The sequence below is a fragment of the Pezoporus wallicus genome, unplaced genomic scaffold, assembly GCF_028554395.1.
Source record: "Pezoporus wallicus isolate ANWC-B61680 ecotype Strahan unplaced genomic scaffold, APGP_CSIRO_Pwel_v1 scaffold_13239, whole genome shotgun sequence".
Taxonomy (NCBI): Eukaryota; Metazoa; Chordata; class Aves; order Psittaciformes; family Psittacidae; genus Pezoporus; species Pezoporus wallicus.
In genome coordinates this window covers 3,883,930-3,900,948 of record NW_026642052.1, presented here as the reverse complement: position 1 = coordinate 3,900,948, position 17,019 = coordinate 3,883,930, and the positions used below count along the sequence as shown (strand labels likewise).

Below are 17,019 nucleotides of genomic sequence, written 5' to 3'. Positions count from 1 at the left end.
GGCGGCTACATGGACAGTGGAGATGAAAACCTTAGTTTCGCTGAGTGTTTATTTCTGGCTTTTGGAACATGAGGCTCCATGATCATCCTAGTCTTCTTCCTCAAAGCAGAACTTGCTGCACATGGAAAGACTTGAAATCCCTCTACATCCCCTTTTTACTGACACCTTATTATATAAAGTCCAAAAAGAGAATAGAAGCCCCCAGAATAAACTGCCCGACACTGCAATGGCCATGCTGAGCTCACCTGGGACTCTCAGTACCCCTGAGAGAGATAACTGAGCTTGAAGTGGAAAGGAACAAGGTCTGGAGAAGATGCCGAGCCCTACACTAAAGAAATTCCTGCCCAGGGAAGCTCTTTTAAGCAACGTCAGCTCAGCAGGTTCAACTTGGCCACTCCACTGGGGTGGCCAAGAGGCATGGCCCACAGGTTGTGTCTCCTGTATTGTGCTACAGACCAACAGCACAGAATCTAGTTTGCAGTGGGCACGAAGAATGAATTGTCTGACTGTGATTCTGCAGGTCAGGAGGACAGGAATGCAGATTCAAAAATTACCTGAAATATCATGCAAAGAGCAGAGAGAGGTGCTGCCTCTGAAGCGCCAGAAAACAAACTTTTTCCCACGAAGAACTGTTCAAATATCAAGACCGCTGGGCCACTGTTCACACAACCACACGTTTTCATTGGTCTCTATTCAAGTGGTTACACTGCTTCCAAAATATACATTTTATAGAAAGCAAATGTTACCACCATATATTTATTCCTGAGAACCACTATTTGAATTCTTTCATTGAAGAAGTCATACTGGAAATGCCAACACCCTACCACCTACCTAGAGACAGGGAAATTCTGTAAGTTCACTACTGGGTTGGTTTTGCCTGGGATACAGTTTATTTTCTTCATAGTAGCTAATATGGGCTGGTTTGGATTTGTGTTGGAAACAGTGTTGATCATTCAGGGATTATTTTTGTTACTGCTGAGCAGTACTTACATAGGGCCAAGGCCTTTACTGCTCCTCACACCACCCTACCGGTGAGCAGGCTGAGGGTGCACAAGGAGTTGGGAGAGGACACAACCAGGACAGCTGATCCCAACTGACTCAAGGGATGTCCCATACCATATGGTGTCATGCTCAGCATATAAAATTAAGGGGCCGGTTGGAGGGAGCTGCTGCTGGGTGACTGGCTGGGTATCAGTTGTTTGGTGGTGAGCAATTGTTTTCATTTGCGTCACTTGCCTTTCCTGGTTTTATTTCTCTCTCTGTTATTTGTCTTACAACATTATCATCATCATTATCACTATTGTAAAATTTCAATTGTTAAACTTTATCTCAACCCCCCAGTTTTCTCACTTTTACCCTTCCAAATCTCTTCTCCCACCTCACAGGGGTGAGCGAACAAGTAGGGTAGTTGCCAACTGGGGTTAAACTGTGAGAAGTATGTAACACTTTTGGAAAGACTTTTGCCAAGTGACTCTGAATGCTGGTAAACCCTAAAACAACCAGATCTTTCTTTTCCCATTCAGATATATACATAAAAAAACATTTATTGTAAATTATTTCCTTGGTTCACCACACAATAACTCAGAATCTCCACTGTGTCCATGTTTATACTCCTCACTCTAGACTCAGTTCCTGATTTAATCATAGGATGATTCACACGCATGTCTCAAGTTCCCAGTTTAGAGAACAACTAAACAAGTTGGTATGCTTCTTCACCTACAAAAGCAGGACAATGAGACAGACCTTCTAAAACTGTACTGGTTAAAAAGTGCTAAGGCAGAGCTAGGGGTGTTACAACAACCTTTCGTCAATGTAACTTCTCAGTTCCATGATGCAGATTTACTTTTTAGCTTGTCCTTGAGAAGATTTTCAGGTTCAAAGCCTCTGTCATTCCAGAAAGGCAAAAAGAAAGGAACAGATATTTTAAGGGGAGAAAGAAGGGGTAAAAACATCTTAAATATAGTGCTTGACAAAAGAGCATGCACACAGAAGGTGTAAGGCTTTTCTCTGTGTGGTGCAGCAGGGAGACAACCTTGTGGAGGACCAAAGACACAGAACCACAATGAAATATGTCCCCATGACCTGCCTCAGGGGTTGGTACCCTCTCATTAAAGGATGTAGATGAATGCAAGTCTATCTTGCATCCAGTCCCTCAGTCTGGAATTTGCCAAGCAGACTCCCTGCTTTCTCACCAGCCTCTCTACTATCACTTATAATTGCAGGACTTGTGAATCAGCAGCCTCAATAGTAATAAGCTATTCTGACAGATGCTGGCAGTTGAACCTCCTCAGCATGTTGATTTACTACACAGCTGACCTCAGAGACCACCATCTTGTGAGCTCTTTTTGAGCTTGTTCATTTGCCTTCCTAAACATTAACATTAAATAGGCAAGAGCCTATTGATACAAGGAGGGAACATCACCAGAATGTTGCATCTGTCATTGCTAATGAGTCAAAAAATCTGCACGTTCATCAAGATGCTTTACATTTTATTTCTTTCAAAACAGCAGAAGATGCATGAAATAGAAGCAAAAGTAACAGGCTGGGAAAATAAGACATAGAGAATAAATAAAGCAGTACAACCCCAGAAAAATAACTGCAGGCATAAGGATTTTATATTTTTTTATGTACTTGTACATATGTAAGTGGCAAAATGAGTAGTAGTATAATCTGAAACTAAAAAGGATACAAATAGTTTCAAGAAAGCAGTCTTATTATATGAGTCACCCATTAAATGAAGACATAGTTGCACTTCATAAAGTACTAATAAATGCTTAGCTAAATTCTTGTCTTCTTCAGAATTTCAGTGTCTTAAGAAATTCTGGTGAAGAAAGAAACTGCGCTTTATGGATACTTTAAATGACCTGATTTTTGAGACCTTCCCATTCAAAACTGCTGCAAAAGGAAGCATGTCCTGCACTTGAACTGGCCTGTGGCTAAGGCTGCCCCCAGCCAGAAATGGGGAGCCATGGGAGGCAAGCTGACCAAAAAACCACAGTTTTCGTTCTCCCCGGGTAGCCTGCCAAGCCATTAGGGAGGGTGACATGGAGCCTTGCCCAGCTTTCATCAGCACCTGATAGATGTGGAAACATCTCTGACACACATTTCCATCCCAGGAAATCAGCAAATTCAGAAGTAAAAGGGTTTTGCTGGAACTTGTCCCAGCCAGCTCAAGCTGCCAGTGTGTCTGTAGGATGCATCACAGATCGCTGCAAGCCAGGAGCACAAAGCACAGTGCCTTTACACAGGTGATGCTGATGGGCACAGGCAACCCTCGCAGGGTTCCAGAGCCATGTGGGCACCCGAGCAGCACGCTGTGCTCAAGCACACAGGCAATACCTCCTGCACCCTGCTCTGGACCAGGAGTGGCCTGTCCCCAGCCAAAGCACTATAACACACACCTGTGTGCACCTAAACACACAGAGGCATTTCCATGAACACACTGGAAGAACTGCACAAACACAACTGAGCAGGGAGCCATGGGTTAAGGTTGACAAGATATTTCCAATATTCTTCATGAAATAAACTTTCACACAAACCCTTGGTCAGCGTATGAGTATTCATTCCCTGACACAGCCTTAGCATAAGCTTCAAGGACAGGCACAGCCCTGGCCTGAAGGCAAAGGGACAGGGGCCACCACCCTGCACCACTGCCACCCATGGATGCCTGGGTGCTGCTGCACTGATTTAGGTCACTGGTACCTGCTGCAGTGAAATCCAGGACAGAAAACCGGGCACACACAGGGTCTGTGAAGTAGGTTAGCCTCCCCACGCATGCAGTCCAGCTGTAACATGGTCAGGGGCCATTTAAGGGGCCTGATGTCAGGCAGGTTGCTTGCAGTTTTTCTTACCAAGTGCCAATTGTCCAGGAAAACTAGGCAACAAAGTCCTCTTCTACCTGGACAATGTTCCAGGCTGAGGAACAGCCATGCTCTGTAGTACCCTGGGGAAAATAGGGGGGATGGAGAGAAAAGTGGCCTGGAGCTGATGAATTAATCACACAGTGCTGGCCTATATTTCCCCTTCCCAGCTGCAAACCCCTCCAGGCAAGACGCTTTCTTTGCCTAGCTCTCAACTGTATCCTCAGCCACTTGGGGTGACCTTCATTTGCTCTCACAATGCAAACAATGTGCTCATTAGTCAGGAGGTGACAATAGTGTAAGCCTTTACAGGATGGCTGCCACCTTGCTACCCAGCTAACAGATGTCTCAGGCACGGGTGCCCTGCCTGCTGAGCCTTAAGGGCTCCACACCAAGTTTTCAGCGCATTGCCTGGCACAAGAATCTGCCAGCCCAACTCTTCCCTCTAGGCTGCCAAGGACAGACAGCAGGAACATGGCAAAACAGAGAGGGGGTATTATATTGAACATATAAATTGAGCAATTCATTAAGTGCCAAGATTCAAGGGGAAGAAAAAGACAAAACTGCTCTCATTGAAGTGGGAGGTGCAGAAAGGCACTGTAGATCCATAGCACTGCTCAGCATTCACTGCGGGGGGTGGGAGACGAGGTGATTCTCCTCCACCCATCACTGCTGCAATGATGCAACCGCTTCAGTGCAATGTGTTTGATTCCAGGTTTTGTGCCGGGCTGTGACACAGAATCAGTACATCAACGATGCTTATCTTCTGTCTCCCTGCAGCTCCATTTTATCATCTCTGTGGCACCTCCTGGCTCAGCTCGCTGCTGAGTATGATACAGCTATTCCTATTATCCACAGCTCTTCACCTTCAAACCCTCCGCACTGCTTTCCTGGTGGTTTTTTGCTAATCACACTCTAGCTTCTCCTGCTTAATCTGGCAGCAAAGCCACAGAGCTTAGTCTGTGACATGACAGCAATTTTCATGGCAGCAGGAGGAGATGCCACAAACTCAGTATCATTTGCTGCAGGAGGAGGGGCCGGCTGCTCAGACACGAGGCGGTGGCTTTGCTCCCTTACAACTATTGTTTGCATTGCAGTACAAGCAACACGAAACATCTGTAAGCTGGTGAATGGGACAATTTGTTCAAATTGCCTGTTTTGCTTTTTTTTTTAAATGAGCTTGGCTCAGCTCTTTTGAAGCATGTCCATATTTTCACACACGCCCAGTGGTAAGAGGCCAACACAGACAAGCAGTGTCTGCATCAACCTGCCGGATAACGAGCCTTATGCCTGCTGCGGTCCCCAGTTCTACAGCGGGCTCTGCCCAACGACAAGTAAAGTCAAATTCCCTTGGACAGTAATTCACTCTGCTCTGGGTTATTTGAAAATATGATCCAAATGTGAGAGTAGGAACAATTGCAAAGAAATGTAAAACTTGCCTTTTCTCATTCACCTACTCCACTCACAGCTAGAGATACCTAAAAACGCTACAAAATTCAAATACGTCTTTTATACATGCAGTTCTCAGTCTGCTTCTGGAACTACTAAAAATCACAGTAGCAGAAGAAATAAAACTGCCATCTTCTGACATAAGATTTACCAGGAAAGTATTATCTCAAATTGGTGTGGCATGTCAAAATACAACGCAGCACAAGTTATAGCAAACCACACACTTCTCTACAGTATCTATACCCATGGTACTGCACTTGCAGGCACCTTTCAGAGAAAACCACACCTTTATCATACAAAATGGAGTTTAGGAAAAAAAAAAAACAAACACAAAAGGAAGAATTATGCCATCATGTATTCTAACCATACAAAAACATTCAAAGATATTTCAATAGCACGGTTTTCATCAAATAACAACAGCTGTCCAGACTGCAATTCCAGTACATGCTATTCTTATTTTTCTTCCACAAATGCAATGTCTACCTATTACATCTTCATCTCCAAATCAGCTAAATCATATCTTTTTAACTGTTAACAGTTTGCTTTACAATTTATCTGCAATTAACTTCATATAACATAACCAGCATGTGGGTCTAAGCACTGCTTCATTCTTGGATTTCAGCTTTTATAAGTGCTGCATTGCAGCTGTCGCCAACTGAAAAAGTCTTTGCAACACTCTTAGTCCCAGATTTTCCAGGCCTAAAGGAGGAGGAAACACTCAGCAGTGATTTCACCCTTTGCATAATTCTAAGGACTTACTAGAATATACCATTGTCCTTACATCTCCAGAGCAACAATGGCTGTATTCTTTAAAATCCAGATTTGTCAATGCCTCTGAATATCACTAAGGATTTAATACAAAATAGCCATCTGAAAACAGTTTAAGTTCCAAATCCACCTATATTTCCAGTTCTCTGGTTTAAAAGACATCAGATTAAATGCAACAGACATAAGAAGGCATTAAGACTACATTATCACACTTGCAGCTAAAATATTCATCTTTACTTTTTTGAGAGGCAGGATCCTTTGTTGCTAAGGCTTTAAGATGTCCACTGAGAGTTAGAAAAGACACAGCATCCCCAATTTAGATGGAAGGTTCAAAAGACATAGGCTGATATTTGTGCTTTCCTTGATTATCCAAATCTTCACGAGTAGACTATTTGCAAGGAAGCAGTTTCTCAGAGGCAAAAGTCCCCCTGGCAAACAATGGAGGGAGACACTTGGAGCTCCTCTGTGCTTCCACGCATTCCTTACTGCAGAGTTATTTCCCACAATATACAAGAGATTTATTTTATATATATATATATATATATTTGGTTGTCTCTTGTCAGAGCTGGTCAGACTCAGAACCAGTTATGATACAGTACAGTTAAATTACCTTGCTTTTAGCAAAGTACTTACAAATAAGAAACATTTTTAAACGTAATGGCAAAAGAAGAAAGGCATCATTCCCAAGAGGAATGCTTGCTTAAAATCCTTTCATAAGGATCAAAGAGCTGAAAATGGTATTTCATGAAGTACTGTCTGCTTATAAAAAATCAGCATTTAATCAGCACTATCCTTCCTTTCGAATTTCATCTCTGGGTTACCCTCCACATGAAGTAATTTTTAGCTAGGGTGATCCCTCAATCAGCTAGGGGAAACACTCAATCCTTGAGGCATCATTTCCGATATGCCACTAATGGAGAATCCTGCTTTTATGGTCGTTTTCTTAACAAATACACTCCAGTATATGGCAATTCATTTAGGAAGGATTATGTTGATTGCAGTAATATTGTATCTTGGTCTGTAGCCAATGTATTCATTCATCTTTATTCATTTAAAAGATCTGATCTTCTTTTGTTTCCTCTTCGGAGGCCTGACTTTCTATTCAGCTAGCAATTTCATTCCTTAATCACACAGTCTAAAAGGGCTACCCCTACAGCTACTAACTCCATGGGGATTTCCTCACTGTAAATGTCATCTTTGCTTTGCTTTTAGAAGGGAAGCACAACAAACATCTTACTGATGACAACGCTCATTGGCATCAGCAGGGGTTTCACCTAAGTATGGGCTGGAGGGATGATCCCATTGCATTGTATGTTGTTATAGCCATCTCCTGGGTTACACACAGGTTACGTCAATTAGAGCTGATCTCAAAATCCCAGCAAGACATTCACTGGAGAGGTTAAACTTGAGAAAAAACAGCAGCAATTGACAGCACGGCTGCTGCTATGTGCCAGTGAACTGAAGATATGTTTAAGTTCTAGTCAGAAACCCACATCAGGTTACTGGGACACATCAGCCTTGGCACCAGTCACAGTCAAAATACAGCTAAGCCCATATGGAATCCCTTCTCTAACAGAGGAGAGGGATGCAAGGGAAACAGAATGGTAGAAAATGCCCTTTAATACGATGCCAGCAATGGTACTTCATGATCAAATACATGCGGTAGATACAGATGCACTCATGTTGCCTCATTTACCTACTTCTTCTGCAAGTCATATCTAGTTGTGATGCTTGCTGCTTCACCTCACATGGTATCAGGACTGGCTCGTGAGCGACTCTTCCACAGCTTCTTAGCTCTCATCATGGTGTACTCTTTCAGCCAGCCACGTGCAAGACGGGCAAGAGCTGAGGCCTTAAAGCTCGTCAGGACATGCACTACAGATTGGCACTTTTATCTTGTGACAAGTGCATCAAGCAACAAGCAAAAGTAGTCCCAGAGTATCTCTGTCCCAGGGATGATGCCATCATCTTTACATGTAGCAAGATTAGAAACCTGCAAATCATTCTGCTGCTACTTCTGTTCCACCTCCCTCGTGAGTATAAAAGCAGCAGGAAATTTATCCCAACTAACTGTTACAGGGCCCAAGTGCTTCACAAGCCGGCAGGGTCTCCTGGATCCTGCAAACAAAAATGAAGATTCTCCCTTTCACCACATATATAAACCTGTTTAAAAGAGAAATGGCAGCAAAGCAGAAAATAGACCCCGACATCTTGCCAAGAAAGTGGCTCATTGGCAGTGGTTGCTCTCAGCACTTTTAAGAAGGAGATTAAGACAACCACCTCACCGCATCAGTTGTCTTCCCAGACAGCCACTGTCCCCTTTCCAAATCTGCCCAGCTTCCAGCAAAACACAGCTCAGCTCCACATCGTGGCACCAGCTCTGGCACTGAACACTCTGATGTCTCGCTGCTGAGGGCACTGACTGGTGAACTTGGTGTGGCAGTTAAAGAAATCACTGCCTCAAAACCTTCTTTCTGGCCTGCTGCCAAAGGTTCCAGTCTCCATAGAAATGTCCCCAGAAGGCCCTATTCTCAATGCAATTTCAGACATCAGATGGATGTGACCAATTTTTCTCTGTACAAAAAGGAAAGGAAAAGACGTACCACAGGATCACAGAAATGGTGGTTGGAAGTCCAGCAACTTCTACCGAAGCAGATAAAGCAATCTGGAGCTGTCAGGTTCAAGTCCAATCCACTATGCAATATGAACTCACAAATGTTCATTGACAAACAAGTAAACTGGGGGGGGGGGGGGGGGGGCAAGCCTATTACACAGCTACAGATGGGAAAATGTAACTTTGATTATTAAGCAAATACTCAAAGAGTAAGAAAAGGGATGCAGAAGCTACCAGGTTCAAGTCCAGTCCACTATGCAATGTGAATTCACAAATGTTCATTGACAAGCACATAAACTGATGGAGGGCAAGCCTATTACACAGCTACAGATGGGAAAATGTAACCCTGAGTATGAAGCAAATACTCAAGAGTAAGAAAAGGGATGCAGAAGCCCCAGGCCTTCGTGTTTTAAAGCAGGACAAAAAGTACTGTCCAAACCAGTGCAAATCTTGTGCCAGCTGCAGAGTAACAACATGGGTCATTGTTCCCATGCCCAGCATTGAGTAGGATGTTCAAAAACTTCTGGCAAGTCACGCACCGATCTGTGCCTAGCTTCACATTGTTAAATAAAGGTGTGCAGAAAAAAAAAACATGGTGAGGGGAGGTATGCAACAGATCCAAACCTAGACGAGGACTCTGGTTCCCCGTTCTTGCATCTGTAGCACATGGCCCCCCTGGTGTCCGAAGTGAACTAGCTGGCAGCTCTTGCACTGCCACTGTCTCACACCAGAACACCTCACATTACCCCACTTGCCCAGGGCAAAGAGAAAGTTTCTGTCTTGACTCTCAATAGTTACCTTAAGACCAGTGTCTTGCACAGAAGTCCAGACAAATGCATTTTTTCTCTAAGTATTCTGCCATCTTCAACCGCAGCCTATTTATTTCTCAGCTCTCTTCACATCAATCAATTCAAAAGGCTACAACTAAAATTATTCTCTGTGCCCACTCCTCTGAATTTCTTCAGCCTCTCTTCATTTCTCTGCATCTGCTTCTTTTGCTCATCTCATGCCAGATCTTCTCTTTACTTGCTAACTCAGTAGTGAGATCCTTCCTCTGTAACACCACATTCTTAAGCTCTCTTTTTCCCCATGCCTTACAGTCTGCCAGCTCAGGACCAGCAGCTCCTTCCCCCATTCAGACACCAACCCTTGGACCATTCCCAGGAATATTATTCCATTTTCTAAGAGATTTGGACACCATATGCCTCTTCCATGTTCCTCTCTTCGTTTGCTTTGGTGACTAGCTACTCTCCTTTTGCTCAGTAGAGTTGTCTTCACACCTCCCCTTCACTGAGCTCCCACTGATCGTGTTTTAATGGTTGCAATCGCTACTGGAACAAACAAATCTTGTACCAGACATTTCACACACCACATGCCTTTTTTAAACTGTGTTCTGTATATACTGCAATGTTGAGTTCATCTGCATGAGGGCCTTGCTTGGAAAGTGCCGAGCCCTACCAAAACACAAAAGCCAAAAAAATTTGCAACAGATATTTCGGTGTCATCATCTCCATAGATTCCCTGTAACATATTGCACACGAGTGGAATAACCATGTTAAAAGCAATGGGTGGGGGATGCACCTGGAAAATCTGGTCTGCGTGAGAGCATGCCTACACAACTGAAGCATGAAAGATTGCCACCTCATGCAGAAAGACACCTCAGCAATGGATGGTAGTGGCTGACCGTACTACATAGGCAGAGAAACGTGCTTCTGCAGATGCATTCTTGGCCATCCTTACATTATGCAAATCCTGTTCCATCCTGAACCAGGGGAGTAAGAATCCCCAAGAACTTCAGCACAGTGCAGAGGATGCGACTGAAGTGCTTAGACTTACTGGTTCAGTGCACCTCTATTTTACATTACTCAAAGACTGGTCTGGTGCTTCAAACACAGAGGTCTTTCGTGCAGTAGTTACAGCAAAAGGAGCTCAGTTTTCCCAATCCAACTCACAACTGAATGGCACCTTACAATGGAGCAGTGTTAGTGCTCAGCTACCAACAGCAAGCCTGAATGCTGCATAGGATGCATAGGATGCTGCAAAGGGCAGCAGGAAAGTCACAAACAGAATAAATCATGCAAGAAGCATGAATTTTCAGGGGGCCTGTTGGCAGCAGTGTCTCTACTGTCCTAGATACTTCGAGGAGAAAGGGGAGAAAGGAAGGGAGGAATAAAGCTGCTTCAGAGGAAAAGAGTGAAGAGGGTATCAGTCAGGCACTGCTAATAGTCCGAAGGAGCCAGGAGGCAAGGCACGGTCAGACAAAGCACAAGGATGCAGTTATCCCCACGTGCACCATGGGGAGTAACCCAGAAAGGACACCACAGGGTTGTCTTCCCAAAAGCGGTATCAGCTCCCATACCGGTAACAGCTGAAACCAGCCTCTGCCGCTTTCTTCGTGAAATTCTTGATGCTGCAGACCTGACCCTGGAGGGCAATTCTGGCCAGGCACTGACTGCAGGTAGTGCCTGGGGCTGGATGCTGTGGGAGGATGCTGGGTGCTGTTCTCCTTGTGTGCTCAGGATAGCTTCTGCCCCCATGCGAGGAACACAGGCTTGGGATGGGAAAATCCACAGCAAAGTAACCACACACAGGACACTGACAAAATGAGTTTCTCACTATTTCAATGAATCCAGGAGCTGGTGTATCTCAAAATAGCAGGAGTGTGTATGTTAAACACAGTAACAAATGACATTTATATATGATATCATCACTGCTGTTGTTGTATAACTTTACAGAGCTATCACATTTCCTTAGAACCCAGAAGGCTTGAAGCTCCAATATATTTCCTTAGTGACAGGATGCAACATCTAATTTATTATACTGGAACAGGGCTTCAGAAGATACATGCAGAGAGACCTGGTGGGCTCTTGTGGGATGGGCAGTGTGTACAAGCTATAGCACAAGGTGTCTGATTTGCTTTTGCTGGGTGGAAAGAAGGGCCAGAAGTGTAAAACATTAAAATATAAAAGGCAGCCAAGACCTGATGCCTGCCAACTTCAGTAATGTTAATTTATGCCTTTGATTTGGTCACAAAACTCAACACTAGCGTTAATGAATATTCATTTATAGAGACTTCAACACATCCCTTTTCAAAGAGAACAGGCTGAGGTTTGGGCTTTCTTTTTTCCCAGCAACCCTCTCACCACCACAGAGAAGGAAAATTGTGAGAAGTGAAGAAATTAAAACGAACTGTTGATTCCAATGAAACACTTGTAATTCTTCCAGTTTCTTCTTTTACTCCAAATTGGAGAACAAACAACTAGCTATGGGTGGGAACCTGCTACACACCAGCTCCAAAGGAAGGCTGAGCTGTGCACAAAGCACCTGACACTCAGAGGGCAGCAAGAGCCTGCCCCCATCCAGGGGTACCTTGAGTCACACGATGCACTGAGGATGAAGGCGAGAGGAGACATCGCCCAAAGAGCCACTGCATCACCCACGCTCAGCCTCACCACCACATACTGCTGCCTGTTGATAGCGGAAAACTGCATAAATGCAGCACTTTGGTACCATAAAACTGCTTGTGGAAGGAGTTTTCCTCCTGACCAAGTATGCTGGCTAACAGGTTGGGATTTTAATATCGAGGAAACCTCAAGGTTTCCTTGAGGATTAACAAGGTACAAGCCTTGTACCGCTGGCTCAAATAATGCCTTTAACCATCAGGTTTGCTCCGGAAGCTGCCACACCCACCCATCACCTCACTCCAGCTACTGAAACTTGCCCTGTGCCAGGCACCTGACAGTGCCAGCTTTTCCTGGGCAAGCTCCGTGAACCCAAGCCTCTCTGAACCCAAGCCTCCCTGGGCTCACTCCGCTTCCTCACTCATCTCTGCCCACACAGCAGCAGTGACCCCATCACCCACCGATCCAGCCCCTCAAGAGGACAGTAGGCACCAGCCTGGAGACCAGCACCAGTGTCAGGGAAAACCTCTGGGTGACCAAACTCCAGGGGAGGTTTTCCTGAAGCCCCGCTCCTCTCCAGTTCTGCCTGATCGTTATCCAGCCCTGCGGAACCCGTGTATCTAGGGGAAACATCATACTGAATCAAAGGACCCACATCCTCTCTTCCTGGCACAGAAAGCACACTCTATTGTAGTACTGCTCGGGGATAAGAGCATCTAACGGGAGGCAGGCACAGCTAGGAAGAGGATGGTTATGATTAACTCTTTGCCTCCTGATCCCTACCATGGCTGATGTATTAATAGCGCGCAGAGGTGTTGGTGCTGGCATCATGGCGCTCTTTGATTTTCCACGCTCCTACCCCTCCCGTTTCCCCCCTCCTATTTCTCCGCATCCCCAGCCCGCCCCGGCTGCCGGGGGGCGGCGGGGGGCACGTTGTGCTGCGGCTCGTCCCCTCCCTCTTTTGTTCTGCCTCGCCCGGCGGCCGAGCCGCCCCGGGCCCTGCTCCTCGGGGGAAGGACGGCACCCCTGGCCCCGCCAGCGCGGCCGGGCCTCCCCCCTCTGCTTCCCAGCCCGGCCCCGACCCCAGCCCCGACCCAGGTTCTGTTCCCAGCACACGGCGCTGAGCCCCAGCTGTGCGGAGGGCGAAGGAAGGGAAAGATAAATAAAATAGAAAAATAAAATTATATATACATATATGTATATAAATAAAACACAAAATCACTCCCATCCCGGAGCTCCAGCAGGAGGAGGAGAGGGCACCGTTGCCCGCACCCGTCCACACCGTGGAGCCCCAGCCCCGCATCCCGGTCCCCGCCGCCACCCGCGGGGCACTGCGCGGCCGCGGCGCTCCCGCCTCACGCCCTTCCTTGCCCGCGAACAAAGGAGCGAGGGCAGCGGCAGCTACGTGCCGGGCCCGCTTACCGTTATGTGGGGGATGCTCTTCTTGCCCTGGTAAGACATGTCGGCTCTCGCTAGCGCCGGGCGCACGCCACACACCCCGAGGAGCGAGCCGAGCCCGACGGGAAAATATCGGAGGTAATGAGAGGAATAATAATTGAGAGCCTGATGGGGTGATGGGGCGGGGCGGGGGAGACCCGGCAGTGCTGGGTAATGGAGGCAAAGTTTCCTCGCCCAGAGCAAGGGGAGCCAGGCAAACCCGGCACCTTTTTTCCCGGCTGCAATAAAACAGGGACGAGGCTCCCGCGGGCAGTCGGCGAGCGCTGCCTCTCCCGGCGGCAGCAGCGCCCTCCCGGCTGCAGGTCGGAGCAGGATTCGCTCAGCTCAACCCAGGAAGCGCTTCCTTCCCTCCTGTCCCCCACCCCTACCGCCTCGGCCCCCCTTCCCAGCCCATCAATCCAGCCGGAGCCTCCCTCCCTCCCGCACCGGCGCTGGGAAACACCGCCCCCCCAGCTCCGCCACCGCCCCGCCGCACGCTCAGGTCACCGGAGGGGTCCCGCGGGTGGGAATCGGGGGAGTAACCCTCGGCTGTGGGTCCTACTGCGCAGTACATGGTAATGTCACTGCCTGCTCTGTCCCTGTGCCTCTGACCCTGACGGCACTGCCCGGTTCTGTCCCCATCGCAGTGCCTGCTCTGACCCCATGGCACTGCACTGTTTTGTCCCCAGATGGCAGTGCCTGCTCTGTCCACACCAATGGCTCTGACCACAGCAGCACTGCCCTGCTCTGCTCTCCCTTGTTACTGTCCCAGTGCCACTCCCTGCCCTGCCCTGCACCCAGGGAGGCTGGGGGTGATGGCATAGGCCAATGCAGCCTGGCGAGCCCAGATAGATGCTGTGCCAGTGGCAGCTGGAAAGGAAAAGTGGTGAGTTGAAACCCTTCTGTCTCTTCTGACTCACAGAGTGCCTCCCTCCACCCATGGTGGAGGCTCCATGAACAACTGCAGGAAGGGTAAGAGGCACTGCAAAGCTGCGCCCAGGTTAATCCCTCCATGACAAGCAGCACACCCACCCCTATGACACACACGGATGGAAGGTATTTCCCATCCAGCTACATCCCCGACACATCTCCCCTGAAATCACTGTTCAGAGGTTGCAAAAAGCTGCAGCCACCAGTGTGCAGGGGTCAGGCACGTGACTCCTGCTCACAGCACAACTTCCTAAGCCAGTGACCAGATCTTGACAAGTTTACCCCAAACCTCCTCCTCACTCCCCTCCACCCCCACCTCTTCCCATTTCAATCCAGAGCCAGACAGCTCAGGAATCACAGTGAGATCCAGAGGTAGCATACAATGGGCTCACTACCCGTGAGTCCCAGGCTGAACCAGGCAGCAGGGAAGACAGGGAGGAGGCATCAGGGATGTCCCATCAGATAGGGGACTTCAGGGTTCACCATGCCCTCCCACTGCCCAAGGTCCTGATAGAAAAGACACGGGTTCAGGTGAGCTGGGAAAGGGAAGACTGCACTGCAGCTGGCAGCCTCTGAAGGTTGCTGCAGTGAAGTGGCACCGTCACAGGCACAGTGTCCCACCAAGCCCTGCGGGCTCACTCCGGTGTCCCACCACAGTGGGGCACTCACCAGGCTGCATGGGAGGCTGTGTGGCCCCTGCACCCAGCCACCAGCCCAGAGAGGACCCCATTCATGCTCAAATTGAGGAGGGAGAGAAAAGAGTTGAAACTCCCCTTTTAGCCTATGGCAAAACAGACCGTGAGCAGGCCATACAGCCTCCAGGCTGGGTGCTAAGGGTGCATCTAACCAAGGCCGCTACTGCAAGGCCACATTTCTTCCTAAGGACAAATTTGTGACAGCCCCTAGCTCCCCAGAGAGCCAGCCCCCGGGGTCTGCCTCCAGCCTGGGTGCCACCGGCAGGACTAAGATGGAGAAGCACAGCTGGCCCGGGCTGGCCAGCCCCACCGGCCTCCCTTCTTCCTGAAGTCTGCAATAGGAGACCAGGTTGCAGCCCCAGAGGTGGGGAGCCCCCGCGCCAAGGTTTCGGCTGCTCCTCCCGCCCTGCGGGAGACAATAAAAGAGCGGGGGGAGCCGGGGCCGGGACAGAGCCTGGTCTGTGCCTGGGACAGGCCGGAGTTTTCCCTGCCAGCCCAGAAGTGCAGCGGGGGCTGCTTTGTTCCGGGAAGGCACCAAGGGGGCCCGGGCTGCCCTCCAGGCTCTCCGGCATGGGCGGCGTTTTAACGGCAGGGAGAGAAACGAAGAAAACTCATCGCCATCACTTACAAAGGAAAACGATTTCTGAGGTCATCCCCCCCACCCCCCACCAAGCTCAGGCAAGTGAGATAGTTTAGGGGCCAGCCGGGCGCCTCCTGTAGCATCACCGTGCCGGGGATGAGGGTCCCCGCCTCCCCGACCTTCCGTGAAGGCGGCCCTCGTACCCCTGCGCTGGAGAGCAAGGCTCTGCGGCATGGCTCAGTACAGTATGCACGGCTCGGCACGGTACGGCACGGTACGGCACGGCTCGGCACGGTACAGCACGGCTCGGCACGGCTCGCAGAGGGAGGGCTCTCGCCCTCCTCCCCCCCCCTTCACGCTCGGTCCCTGCTCACCTGCCCATTGTCCTGGCCCTGCAGCAGCTCCTTCCCCATGGGGAATTTGATCTCCACGCCCGGGGTCTTGTCCTCCCGGTCGCCCGGGGAGCTGATGACGGAACCGGAGACCTCGCTGATGTCGCTGGCGGTCTCGCTGTAGTTGTCTCCTCCGTCCAGCATGTCGTGCCGGCTGCCGCTCCGCGGGGTCCGGGACCCCTTCTTCCCCACGCTATAGGCGTCGAAGTCGATGGTTTTGTTCTCGTAGGCCCCCTCCACGGAAGCGAACATCCCCCCGTACTTCTGCCGCGGTGTCTGGGCGGTCGTACCCGGCCTCGCTAGATACACGGGCAGGTCATCTTCTTTATTCCAGTTCCTCTTTCTCTCGGCCATTCTCGCTGTCCGGATCTCTCCCTCCCTCCGTCCCTCCTTCTCTCTCTCTCTCTCTCTCTGCCTCCCACTTCTCTGCACCTTTCACTACCGGGATAGGCTGCTGTTGACCATAAAAATGAATGGATGGATGCAGCAGTGGCGGAGCTGGGTTGGCTGGTGGGATCTTTCCCTTAGGGAGATGCAAACGTTAACCTCCCTCCCCCCACCCACCCCCCGGGAAAAAAAAAAAAAAAAAAGAAAAAAAAAAAAAAAAAAAAAAAAGAGAGAAAGAGAGAGAACGAAATAAATCCAAGCGGGTTTTAAAAATAGCCGTGTTAGTAAAGAGCACGTGAAAATAAAGTACAAAGAGCGGAGAGGAGAGGGTAGCAGAGGCAGGTGATTGGAAAGCCCCCGACGAATAGGAAGAGCAGCAGCAATTCCCAGAGCAAGGACCGCAGTGCACACGCTCCCCCGGTATAAAGAATGATCCGGGGGGCGGGAGGCAGGGGGCGGAGGGAGCCCTCTACATGCACACACAGCCGGTGCCAACGGGGTCCTTC

At 48.8% G+C, this 17,019-nt stretch overlaps 1 protein-coding gene across 2 annotated transcripts in view; it reads right to left on the bottom strand.

Moving 5' to 3' along the window:
* The window catches only part of CRMP1 (collapsin response mediator protein 1), a 52,390-nt gene extending 35,687 nt beyond the window's left edge, over positions 1–16,703 (bottom strand). The window contains exon 1 of one of the 2 annotated variants that reach the window (XM_057426606.1): positions 16,109–16,703. In XM_057426606.1, coding sequence (XP_057282589.1) covers positions 16,109–16,480 — 372 coding nt within the window. In that variant the 5' untranslated portion in view covers positions 16,481–16,703. Of the gene's footprint in view, positions 1–13,514; positions 13,893–16,108 lie in introns of those variants that run through there. The other variant, XM_057426607.1, reaches the window with a different exon arrangement.
* Positions 16,704–17,019: the final 316 nt, after the last annotated feature.